Below are 10,753 nucleotides of genomic sequence, written 5' to 3'. Positions count from 1 at the left end.
CGGGCGGGGGGTGGCGGAGCCCGTGACGTCGTGGGGAGATGGAACCGCCTCCTCCGGCGGCGGCGCTGGCGGGCCGGGCTGTGCGGAGGGAACGCGGGTGGGCGCGGCGGGGGCGGGGCGGGGCGGGGCTGCGCGCCTCATCTGTGCGCGCGGCGCCCTCGGAGGGAAGCGGCCTGCGCTGCGTGTGTAATGGAGCTCCAGAGCAAACAGCTTCTGTCCCTGCCGGTGGGCGTGTTACGTGCGGCCCGTCTTCCTCAGCTTTACGCTCACGTTTAATTCGAGGCGCTGCGGACGGGCTAATGGGGAGCACGGCCTGCCCCGTGCCGCCCTGCCAGTTCCCCTCCCCCCCGCTCCCGCCGCACTGTGGGCGGCCCCGCCCACTCGTGCCAGAGCTGCCGGAAGTGGTGCCGGAGATACCGGAAGTCGTGCCGGAGCTGCCGGAAGTCGTATCGCCTCACGCGGACTGCGCCTGCGCGCTGTCCTCAGCGCTCCCCGCCCCCCGCCGTCGCCATGCCGAAGGTGGTATCGCGATCCGTCGTCTGCTCCGACACCCGCGACCGCGAGGAATATGATGATGGCGAGAAGCCGCTGCACGTCTACTACTGCCTGTGCGGGCAGATGGTGCTGGTGCTGGGTGAGCGGGGCGGCGGGCAGGCCGGGGAAGGTGCGCGGGGCGGTCCGGTATCCTGACGGTCTCCTGCCCCGCAGACTGCCAGCTGGAGAAGCTGCCCATGCGGCCGCGGGACCGAGCCCGGGTGATCGACGCCGCCAAGCACGCGCACAAGTTCTGCAACGCCGAGGAGGAGGAGACCGTCTTCCTGCGCAGGTTGGCACGGAGCGGCCGGGCGCGGGGGGACCCGCAGGGGTAACCCGGCATGGCCGTGACGTGTCCTTTCTCTCCCGCAGGCCCGAAGGCATAGAGCGGCAGTTCAGGAAGAAGTGTGGCAAGTGAGCGAGTGGTTTCCGTTGGTAACTGTTAGCTGGTCTGACTGCAAGAGCCCAGAAGCCAGGGTTGCTCACGGCAGGATGTGCTTTTATTTCCAGGTGTGGATTACTGCTTTTCTACCAGCACCAACAGAAGAATGCTCCAGTGACTTTCATTGTCGATGGTGCTGTGGTCAAGTTTGGGCAGGGCTTTGGGAAAACCAACATATATACTCAGAAGCAAGAACCTCCCAAAAAGGTAATCTGTTCTAGAAGTGAAGGGCTGTCTCCACTTCTCAACGTGGTGTGAGTAAAATCACATATTAAGGAAGGAAGAAGAATGAAATGGACCTCTAAACAGTAACTCAGTTCTGGGTCTTCTCCCCCTTTGCTTTAAGTTTAGTACTGCAGAGGTTGCTGCACCTGGAAGTCCCAGCACAAAGAAAGCAAAAGAAATTTGGAAATGTGGACTTTGCCTTATTTTGAAACTTAGTCACCTGAAAGCCTCCGTTTGTAAATAGATCAGATCAGTAATAGGTGTGGTAGTTCTCAAAACTTGTCTAGAAGTGTCAGTGAGTTTGATTCTGATAATCACATCGCTAATTCCAGAAACTGTTGAGGATATTTCTTTGCCACCAGCTGAGTTCAGGTAATTTTAGTGACTTGCATAAGAAACCTTAAAAGCTTTGGAGGAGGAAATAACCAGTAATGACAGGACTTTTCCCAAGTTTTAACAAAATGTTTTGCTTCTTATCTAGGTGATGATGACCAAACGGACCAAAGACATGGGCAAGTTCAGTTCTGTTACTGTTTCCACAATTGATGAAGAGGAGGAGGAGATCGAAGCGGTGAGTTTTGTCTGCCCTTGGTGGCAGTCATGCCAATGCTCAGAGCTGACAGTTATCTCACTGTTTGGATGAGCTGTTGATGCTTCAGGGTTTGCTATTGCAAAGCGATGCTGTTTGTGTTTCAGAGGGAGATTGCAGATTCCTATGCACAGAATGCAAAAGTGATTGAGAAACAGCTGGAACGCAAAGGAATGAGCAAAAGAAGGCTACAGGAGTTGGTGAGTGATTTGTTTTTGGTGATGAACACAAGTCCATTAGAACTGTTAACTTTGCATACAGAAGCTATTTGCACGTCTGAATGTAGAGAGGTCCTGGTAAGGTCATGGGTAACGAGCAGCTTTGGGAAGACTTCTTTTTTCTTTACAGGTTGAATAGAGATATTCCAGATTTATTGAATGTAAAATTATACAGTCACCTACAGAACTAACTGAAGAGCAGACAGCAGAGCTTTTGCAGGGAGATTTGCACAGCCTGTTGTTCAGGGAACACAGACTGGGGAGACCATGCTGAGGCTCAGCCAGTTGGAGCCAGTTGGAGCATCTCCAACAAGCATGCTGTGCTGCCAAGCACACTTGACAGAGCAGGTCCTTACTGTGAGGTGTCAGGGCAGGCTAACGCTGCAGCAGAGGATCTGCCTGCTCAGCTGCCAGCACAAAAGTGTCCTGAAGAATTAGCAGCAAGAACATTGCAGCTGATCTTACTTGCTGTGCCAGGAGAGTAGTATATAGGGGGGCAGATAAAAGGAGCTTTCATCTCAGGATGGGGGCCTACAGGAAAGCTGGGGAGGGACTTTTTATAAGGGTAGGTTGCGGCAGGACAAGGGAAAGTGGTTTTAAACTGGAAAAGTGTAGATTTAGACTTAGATATTAGATTTAGATTTAGATATTAGGAAGAAGTTCTTTACTATGAGAGTAGTGAGACACTGGAACAGGTTCCCAGAGGCATCGTGGATGCCCCCTCCCTGGAAGCATTCAAGGCCAGGCTGGATGGGGCTGTAAGCAGCCTGCTGTAGTGGGAACTGTCCCTGCCTATAGTAGGGGGTTGGAACTAGATGATCTTAAAGGTCCCTTCAAAGCCAAACCATTCTATGATTCTATGAAATGGTCACCTGTGCAGTTAGACTTGGGCATTTCATGACTTTAAATGCAGTCCCCTCGTACTGTAGGGGAGGAGGGAGTCAGTAAAGAACTGAGTTACTCTTGTTTCTGGTGTGAGAAGCTTGCGATGATAAGAAAAACACAACTCACTAGAGCACTGAAAGGAAATGTTCTCAGATATTATGTCATAATTTTCTTAGGCTGAGTTGGAAGCCAAGAAAGCCAAGATGAAAGGAACACTGATTGATAACCAGTTCAAATGAAGCACTCCACATCTGCTGTATCTTTGGAGACAAATGGAAGCTACCAGAAACTATTCCAGGTCTGTCAGCAAAGACAACATTCAACAAGCTTGGAAGATGACTATCTCTCCGGTGTAGTTGGTACTCTGCTACGAATTTCAGTAATTGGAATAGCACTAGAAGCTTTGTGGAAACCGAATCTCTGCACAGTGGCAAGCTGTTGCAGCCAGAAGATCTTTGCTAGGTGCCTTTGTGAGTTCAGTGCACTTTTAAGTACTTGTCCTTTCATTTTGATGGTTTTGAAATGTATAAGAAACCCATAAATGTATTAGACAAGTCAACTGTATAGCAAAATCATTACAAAAGTAAGCTTTGTTCATTGGGATAATTTAAAATGTGTCCAAAACATGCAGTGTTCTTAGAGGTACGCCATTTCAGTGCAGGTTGGAATGGCTCAGGAGGTTTGGAGGCATGAGCATCAGGCAGGCTGTTGCAGGTAACCAGTATGTGCTTGGCCATGGCTCTAATTCTTAGCCACTGTTGAACATTGGAAGACTGCAGTTGTATGGAATTACACTGCCAGCTACGGGAACATGAAATCCAGCCCTGTTTTATACTGCTGAAAACAAAACCTGCCAGAGTATTACACCTCCAAGGAGTATAAATATGTTGCTGGAAACTACTGATGTGATGCTGATCATTTAAAGCAGAGTTCACTTGCATCTCTGAATTCACCAGCTGTTGGAGACATAGAACATGAAGAAAACTGTTTTCAATACATCGATACTTAGAGACTTGGACAAAGACAGTGTTAAGAATCGGTGCATAAAATAACTTGTTTGGGAAATAATTTTTTTTTAATCTTATGTGATGTAATAACAGTACTCCCCAGCCCGTGTCATTGTTACTTGGGATTAAATGCCATTTAATGGATCTGAACTAAAATACTTTTCCTGGGGTGTTCTTATTCTCCTGCATATGATAACATAACAGGTAAGCAATGTACAAAATGCTTCATTTCACACAATTCTTAATGAAAGATTCTTTATAATCAGTATAGGTTTTTCATCTGACTTGATAACCTTAAATGGGAAAACTTAGGTCTGCTTAGATTAAGGATCCATACCTCTTTCCTTGGGAAGATACTATGTAAGGTGAGAAGGAGCTGCTCCAGAGCAGGCAGTCTGGATGGGGGATGTCTTGGTCAGCTGTGGAAGCCAGAGGCCTGTGTGCTGATTTAAAGCCAGGTGGGGTAAGCACACATTCAAGTTAACCTGAGCAGTGTTGATCTTATTCACTGCTTCAGTTAATCTGAAGTCTATTTCTAGAACAATCATAAGGCAGTAGATGTGTAATAATTGGGAAGGGGATGAGAGGGTACAGCTTTACCCAGAATGTTAAAGCTGCCCAAGCCCTAAAGAATGTGAAACTGGTCTCCCTCAGCCAAGGAAATGTTTTTCCAGGACCCAGAGAAAGGGCAGAAGAAAGATTTCATTCTTACATGAAGTGCTGCTGAATTCATCCACCTGCTCTTTTGGAACTGGGTTTACTTTATGGCTAGCACCTGTATTTTAATGTCTTTATAAATCCAATTTTTTTTTTTTTCCAAGTAGGAGCCAGAGATGGAATCTAGCTTTGAAATTTGAAAATCAGTGTTGAACAATGTGAAGTCTTCTGGGATGCAAACTTCACTGTCTGCAGTTGTCATAAAAGATGAAGTGTGGCTCTGCTTCAAGAGACTCCAAGAACAAAAGCGCACTGAAAACCAGTGTTACTTGTGCACCTTCTTCCAGAAACACAGGAGCTGACTGCTCGAGTGTGTTGTTGGCTTGGGTACCAGCTGTTAACCCTGGGTTCTCCCTAGACCTATAGCTGGGATGAGCGTGTTGGTTAGGGCTGGGAGTGGAGAACTGCCAGTAGAAGTGGGGCTGCCAAAGCCAGGTAAGCAGCAGAGAAAAAACAGAAAAGAAAAAAAAAAAAAAAAGCCACCCTCTCCTAAGAACCTGTTAAATACAGTGGTTTTAAGTCTTCTCTATGAGTCAGCCAACAGTTCAGTAAAGTTCAGATTGAGGGTTAAGGCTGGGAATGACAAAACACAGGACTTCAGCCAAAGTCTGAACAGGAGCCGCTGGCAGGGCTGAAAAAGTCTGCAATTTGATGAGGCATAAATAAAACCTGGTGAACACGCAGCTTAGTGCAGGTTGTCCAGAGTAGCTATTAACACTGTCATCAATTTCTCCAGCTGCAAATCTCAAGCCTTGAGGCAGTGTTAGCAGCACAACAAAAGTACTCTTTCTTTCTCACTTTTAAAATACCAGGCCATGCACATCAGGTGTTTGTTGCCTTTTTGTAATGAGAGCTATGCCTCCCTCATCTCAGGACTCTCTCACAGTCTCAAAAAGAGAAATAAACATTCTGCCAACCTCACCATCTCTTAGATATTTTTAATACAGTAGTTACATGATGTGTGGCTGGAACATCTACAGAGCAGAGACTCTGACACGGTACGTTCTAAGCATGCATTTCTTAACGAGTCTAACTCGATGTAGGTCACAATGATTTAAATCAAGCTGAAGTTTCATTTCTAGAGCTAAACGAGCTAAAAGATGTTATCTGACAACAGCAACAGGAAGCAGGGGCTCCTAGTTCAAGTCCTCAATTCAAAGCAAAAAGCACCTTATCAGACTAAATAGCTATTCTGTAGAGTTTTTTTACACCCATGTAGTAAGCAGCAGTGCTGAGATCAGACCAAGGGCAGATCTTGTGCTGCCATGAAAGCCAGCCTTAGTTATTATGTCTGTGTAAATACAGGTAACAGTGGTTTGTTTTGGTGGTGGTTGTTATTGTTTAGCTGAGCTTTTCTGTAAAACTTGTCTGGATGTGGAGGTATTGCAAAGCAAGGCAGCATGTGAATTAAAAGTGGAGGAGCAAATCTATTCCAAGAATAATGTCAGATGTGGCCAATTTCAACATTGATGTGTTTCATGGGTTTGTCTAGTCCAATTTCCAAGAGCCTTAGGAGCAATATGGTCTGAATTGCCGTGTTGGAACAATTCTGCATGGAGTAATGATGCCTTATTCCTTATAACGTGTGAAACAAAACCCCACAGTTTGTAAGCACTGAGCAGAAGTGATGTAGGGTCCCCCTGCCACCACTCTGCATGCTGGGGTGCCAGGCAGCACTGGAGCTTGCTCAGCAGCTGGCATTTTAGAACTGTGCACATTGCTGGGTTTGAGCAGCAGCAGTGCCCACTGTGGGCATGCTGGGGCAGTGCACGCCAGGTGATGCTAAACACGTGCAGTCCTTCAGCATCTCCCACAGGGGGTAAAAGAGTAACTGGTGAGCTGAGCAAGCTGCAGTGAGTGCTCTGCAGCTCACACGCAGCCCCAGGGGCAGCTATGGGCTGGGCACCATGCAAAGCTCAGCCTCAGAGCCTGAAGGAGGCAAATTGTTCTGGAGCTTTTAAAGTTTGCCTTGGGCTGTACAGCAGCCAGTACACAGACAGCTTGCTGTGACTCCCTGGACTGTTGCAATGGATATTTATAAATGCACACTAACTCTTTTCGGGGTGACAAGGTGAATGGCTGTGTAACAGTGCTGGCAGACCAGCCTAAGCCCAGCTAGATTCAGCTTCTGACATTGTTATCTGAGATACCCATTGGGCTGCACTGGCAACCTCTGGCCCATCCCATCACCGAGGCCAGCCCTGCCACTATGTCACCAGTGCCTGGCTGTTGCTGTGCATACCAAAGCCTGATTTGTTCATCATCTCTGCCCACAGCACGCTAGCTTTGGGTAGAAGTCATGGTATTGATTTTCTCTGTCTGACCTAAAGCCACCTCTTCCCCTGCTCCTGTGACCCTTCTCCCTGTTCAGGACAAGCCACACGCCGAGCTGCTGCCAGTCCTCTGCGCCATGCAGCACCTGCCTCAGCTGCTAGCAAATATTTACCACCACCCCGTGGGCAGCCTGCCTGTGTCAACAGCTCATCAGTCGGGATTTACAGCTGCTGGCAGAGGGGCTGAGAGGAAAGCAGCTCTGCAGGAGCTCAGCCACCACGAGCCACCAGCAAAGGGGAAGCAGAACAATACTTCTCACAGGAAAATGTTGCTTATGAGGAGAATCCCCACAAGAACAAGGATCTTAGCCCTCCTGTGACGTGCTCCCGTGGGCAGCAGAAGCAGGGCCTGGCTGCCAGCCCACCTGCTCCCAGGCCTGTGCTGCCACCAGGAAAGGAAATGTTCCAAAAGCTCCAGGGGGGCTCAGCAGCACAGAGCAATAACCCCAGCGAGCCCTTTGTTAATTAGCAAGGGGCTCCCCAACTGCCTGGTGGCCACTTTGGAAGGTGCAGCCCACCAGAGCCCAGCATGCCTGCAGCACGTGGCACAGCTCACAGGGAAGCTCGTTTCCACCTCAGGAGCTCAAGGACAGCTGGAAAGCTGCAGGCGAGGCTCTTGCAGACCCACATCTCCACTGGCACACAGAGCCCAGCACCAACCAGTGCCACCATCCTCGCACCCCCAGCACCACACACCCATTCATGCTGACCCAATCTTGCTGGCTGTGAGCAGCTGGTGCTGCACTTGTGCCCAGCACCCCCAGTTCTATTTCAGCAACAAAACCTACTGCCCTTTGCCACACAAGTGTGTTTACCTGCCTCAGACAGTGGCTGAGATCCGTTCTGATGATTGGGATCAACCACTTGGAACAGGTCTGAGCAGCTAGAGGAGCAAAGAGCAGAGGCAGCATGGTCAGCCCATTGCAGCCTCCACACAGAGCTGACAGCTGTGTTCTGGTGGCTTGCAGTCCCATGAGAAGTCTGGGCAAAAGCCAAGCCACACACATTCCCGAATCTCACTGTGTTTTCCCCAAATTGCCCCATCAGCATGAAAGAATTTCCACCAAATCTGAGACTGGGAGAAGCTTAGCTCTCAGATGGCAAGCAGGCAATGGGCCTGCAGAGCTGGCTCCCAGCCGGGCAGGCCCAGCAGGTACACAGACATCATCTTTCTTCAACCCAGCAGCACACCACCTCCATGCAAGGACAAGTCTAGCCAGGGGCTCTGCAGAAAGAACAGCAATTACCCACACTTATTTTCTCTGGCTGGGTTTTAACATGTCCAAGTGGGGAGTTCAGTTTCTAAGCTAGAACACGTGATGCTGTTCTGCTCTTCCAGACTGCTGTGGATACTCCTTAATACATTCCTCTGGTCTCCCAGATGTTCAGTCCAGTTGGTGCTTTGCAGGAAAAGGTTCTGGCACTTGGCATTTTCAAAAAAGAGCTTTCATCAGCCCCAAGTGGCAGAAAGCCCCAAGGCAGGACTGGTGGCACAAAGCTAGTGCATGCTCCTCAGTTACTACCAGCACTCACTGCTGACCTCCACCAGGAAGGAAACACTTTCTCAGGAGGCTGCACTGCATTCACATACTGCAGCCCACAGTCAGTGAGTCATGCAGGGAGGGCTTGGTCTTCCCCCTCTACAATCACTGCAGAGGTCCCCGGCCCCTCACACTGCAGCTGCTATGAGAACAACCACGAGACGAGGAAAGCTGGCGTCAGATTTTTATTTCTTCGTACTCTTTAAACAGGAGTGACTGAAATAGAAACCATGTTTGAGTCCCAGCAGTGGGAATGATTTGATAAAGACGGGGCAGGAGGTTGTCCCTACCCCATGCCAACCTGTATAAATATCATCCGTTACTGTTAGTAACTAGACAGTTTTCATACAAGTCCATGAATGGTCATAGATAACATATTACAACATGCCAGTTCAGAACAAGAAATAACTTATGTGTACTTCTTAATTTCGTCATACAGAACTAAGACAAAAGCACCACCCATTCCTCGGAGTACATTCGACCATGCACCTTTGAAAAACGCCTTGGAGCCCTCGTCCTTGGCGATCTTCCGCCAGCAGTCAATAGTGCCAGTGTACATTATGTCAGCTGTGGGAACAGACACTGTTAGAAACCTGGTGCCTATGACCCCCAAAATCCAGGTCAGAACCAATCTAACGTATCTGGCAGTTTTACAATCTCAAATATCCATTTCTTGGCTTACTTTTAGAGGATGAGATCGCCCAGGCCTGTGTTACCCTCAGGAGAGGCTGGATGGACCAGTTTGAGCAGAAAGCTGCTAATATTTGCTAGACACCAACACTTCCAGACCCAAAATCTATTGCACAGTCAGCCAAGCCATGCCTCCCATGAGGGACATCCCTTCTTAGCCCAGAGATGTGAGTTTGCTTGCACCCTCGGGCAAGCTCTGCCATTCCTACCTGCTGAACAAACCCAACTTACAGGGATGCCACAGATGCCAATCTGTTTGCCCCCTACCTGACATCTGCTTCTGCAGTCCCCTCTTATCCTGCAGCTTACAGGAGAAGGCGGCATTTAAAGGCCTTGATGAAAGGCAGCACACTCCTGCCCCCAGCTCACACCCGCTGCCACATCCCGATTCAGGGATGCCCACCAGCTCCTAACACAAGGAGGAAAGGAGCGACTTACTTCCTTTACGGCCGGACTGCATCATCATGCGGCGCCGAACCGTATCAAAGGGATAGGAGGTCAAACCAGCGACCGCAGTGACCGTCTGAGCAATCATCCAGCTGACCACGATGTGGGTGTTCTTTGGGTCAGGAAGCATTCCTGCAGGAGAGAGGTTCTGTGTGAGAGCAGCCGGTGAGCACGCACAGTGCAGGTCTGCGGGCCGGCACCTCCAGGGGAGCGCCGTGCCAGCCCACCTACCCTTCGCGGTGTCATAAATGCCGAAGTAGGCGGCTCTGTAGATGATGATGCCCTGGACAGACACGTTGAAGCCCTGGTACAGACCCCTGAGGCCATCCGAGCGGAAGATTTTCACCAGGCAGTCACCGAGGCCGCTGAACTCGCGGTCGGCCCCGGCTTTGCCCACGTCGGCTGCCAGGCGGGTTCTGGCGAAGTCGAGGGGGTACACGAAGCAGAGCGAGGTAGCGCCGGCAGCGCCGCCGGACGCCAGGTTTCCGGCGAAGTACCGCCAGAACTGGGTGCGCTTGTCCACGCCGCCCAGGAAGATCTGCTTGTACTTGTCCTTGAAGGCGAAGTTGAGCGCTTGGGTGGGGAAGTACCGGATCACGTTGGCCAGGTTGCCGCGCCAGAAGGAGAGGACGCCCTGCTCGCGCGGGATGCGCACCACGCAGTCGATGATGCCCTTGTACTGCTTGTCGGCGGCGATCTGCTTGCTGGCGTGCTGCACCTGTGAGGCCCGCAGCGCCGTCAGCGCCGCTCCGCGTGCCACCCCGCCCCCCGCCGCCCCCCTCTCCTTGCGGCGACCTTGGAACGCCCGCCGCCCCCGTCCCGCCGCTCACCTGCAGCAGCAGCTTCACCCGCTCGATCGGGGCGACGGCGGTCTTGGAGATGGCGGCCGCCACCCCCCCGGCGAGGAAATCCTTGAGGAAGGACACGGCCGCGTCGGCCATGGCGGGAGGCGGCGAGGCGAGGCCGGGCGGAAGGCGAGGGGAGGCGGCGCTGCGGCAGCGAGGCGGGCGCGGGGCCGAAATGGCCGCCTTATATAGGGGCGGCGGCGGACACGTGGGCGGGGGCGCGCCACGGCAACGCGCCGCCGCGTTCCGCACGCCCATTGGCTGCAGGAGGGGGCGGGGC

The 10,753-nt window shown here is 51.0% G+C and overlaps 2 protein-coding genes across 2 annotated transcripts; one reads left to right on the top strand and one right to left on the bottom strand.

Moving 5' to 3' along the window:
* The first annotated feature begins 134 nt into the window (after positions 1-134).
* STEEP1 (STING1 ER exit protein 1) lies at positions 135-4,056 on the top strand. The gene is made up of 7 exons (XM_031602722.2): positions 135-634; positions 709-826; positions 907-948; positions 1,045-1,183; positions 1,683-1,772; positions 1,898-1,990; positions 3,070-4,056. The coding sequence occupies exons 1-7, from the start codon at positions 511-513 to the stop codon at positions 3,130-3,132; spliced, it is 669 nt and encodes a 222-aa protein (XP_031458582.1). The 5' UTR covers positions 135-510; the 3' UTR covers positions 3,133-4,056.
* Positions 4,057-8,882: 4,826 nt separating this feature from the next.
* Positions 8,883-10,652, bottom strand: SLC25A5 (solute carrier family 25 member 5). The gene is made up of 4 exons (XM_031602720.2): positions 10,459-10,652; positions 9,860-10,346; positions 9,620-9,760; positions 8,883-9,058 (listed from the first exon to the last, which is right to left on the bottom strand). The coding sequence occupies exons 1-4, from the start codon at positions 10,567-10,569 to the stop codon at positions 8,901-8,903; spliced, it is 897 nt and encodes a 298-aa protein (XP_031458580.1). The 5' UTR covers positions 10,570-10,652; the 3' UTR covers positions 8,883-8,900.
* Between the last annotated feature and the right edge of the window lie 101 nt (positions 10,653-10,753).

This window comes from Phasianus colchicus, chromosome 14 (genome assembly GCF_987193195.1).
Source record: "Phasianus colchicus chromosome 14, bPhaCol1.hap1.1, whole genome shotgun sequence".
In the NCBI taxonomy this organism is placed as follows: Eukaryota; Metazoa; Chordata; class Aves; order Galliformes; family Phasianidae; genus Phasianus; species Phasianus colchicus.
The sequence above is the reverse complement of the archived record's forward strand: the minus strand, read 5'-3'. Positions and strand labels throughout refer to the sequence as shown.

Bases quoted from the DNA above. Each gene is read 5' to 3' on its own strand.
- STEEP1 (XM_031602722.2), top strand. From the start codon at position 511: ATGCCGAAGGTGGTATCGCGATCCGTCGTCTGCTCCGACACCCGCGAC. The intron at 635-708 runs GTGAGCGGGGCG...CCTGCCCCGCAG, and splicing joins GCAGATGGTGCTGGTGCTGG to ACTGCCAGCTGGAGAAGCTG. The intron at 949-1,044 runs GTGAGCGAGTGG...TTTTATTTCCAG, and splicing joins TTCAGGAAGAAGTGTGGCAA to GTGTGGATTACTGCTTTTCT.
- SLC25A5 (XM_031602720.2), bottom strand. From the start codon at position 10,569: ATGGCCGACGCGGCCGTGTCCTTCCTCAAGGATTTCCTCGCCGGGGGG. The intron at 10,347-10,458 runs GTGAGCGGCGGG...CGGGCCTCACAG, and splicing joins GGGTGAAGCTGCTGCTGCAG to GTGCAGCACGCCAGCAAGCA. The intron at 9,761-9,859 runs GTAGGTGGGCTG...TCTCTCCTGCAG, and splicing joins CATTTATGACACCGCGAAGG to GAATGCTTCCTGACCCAAAG.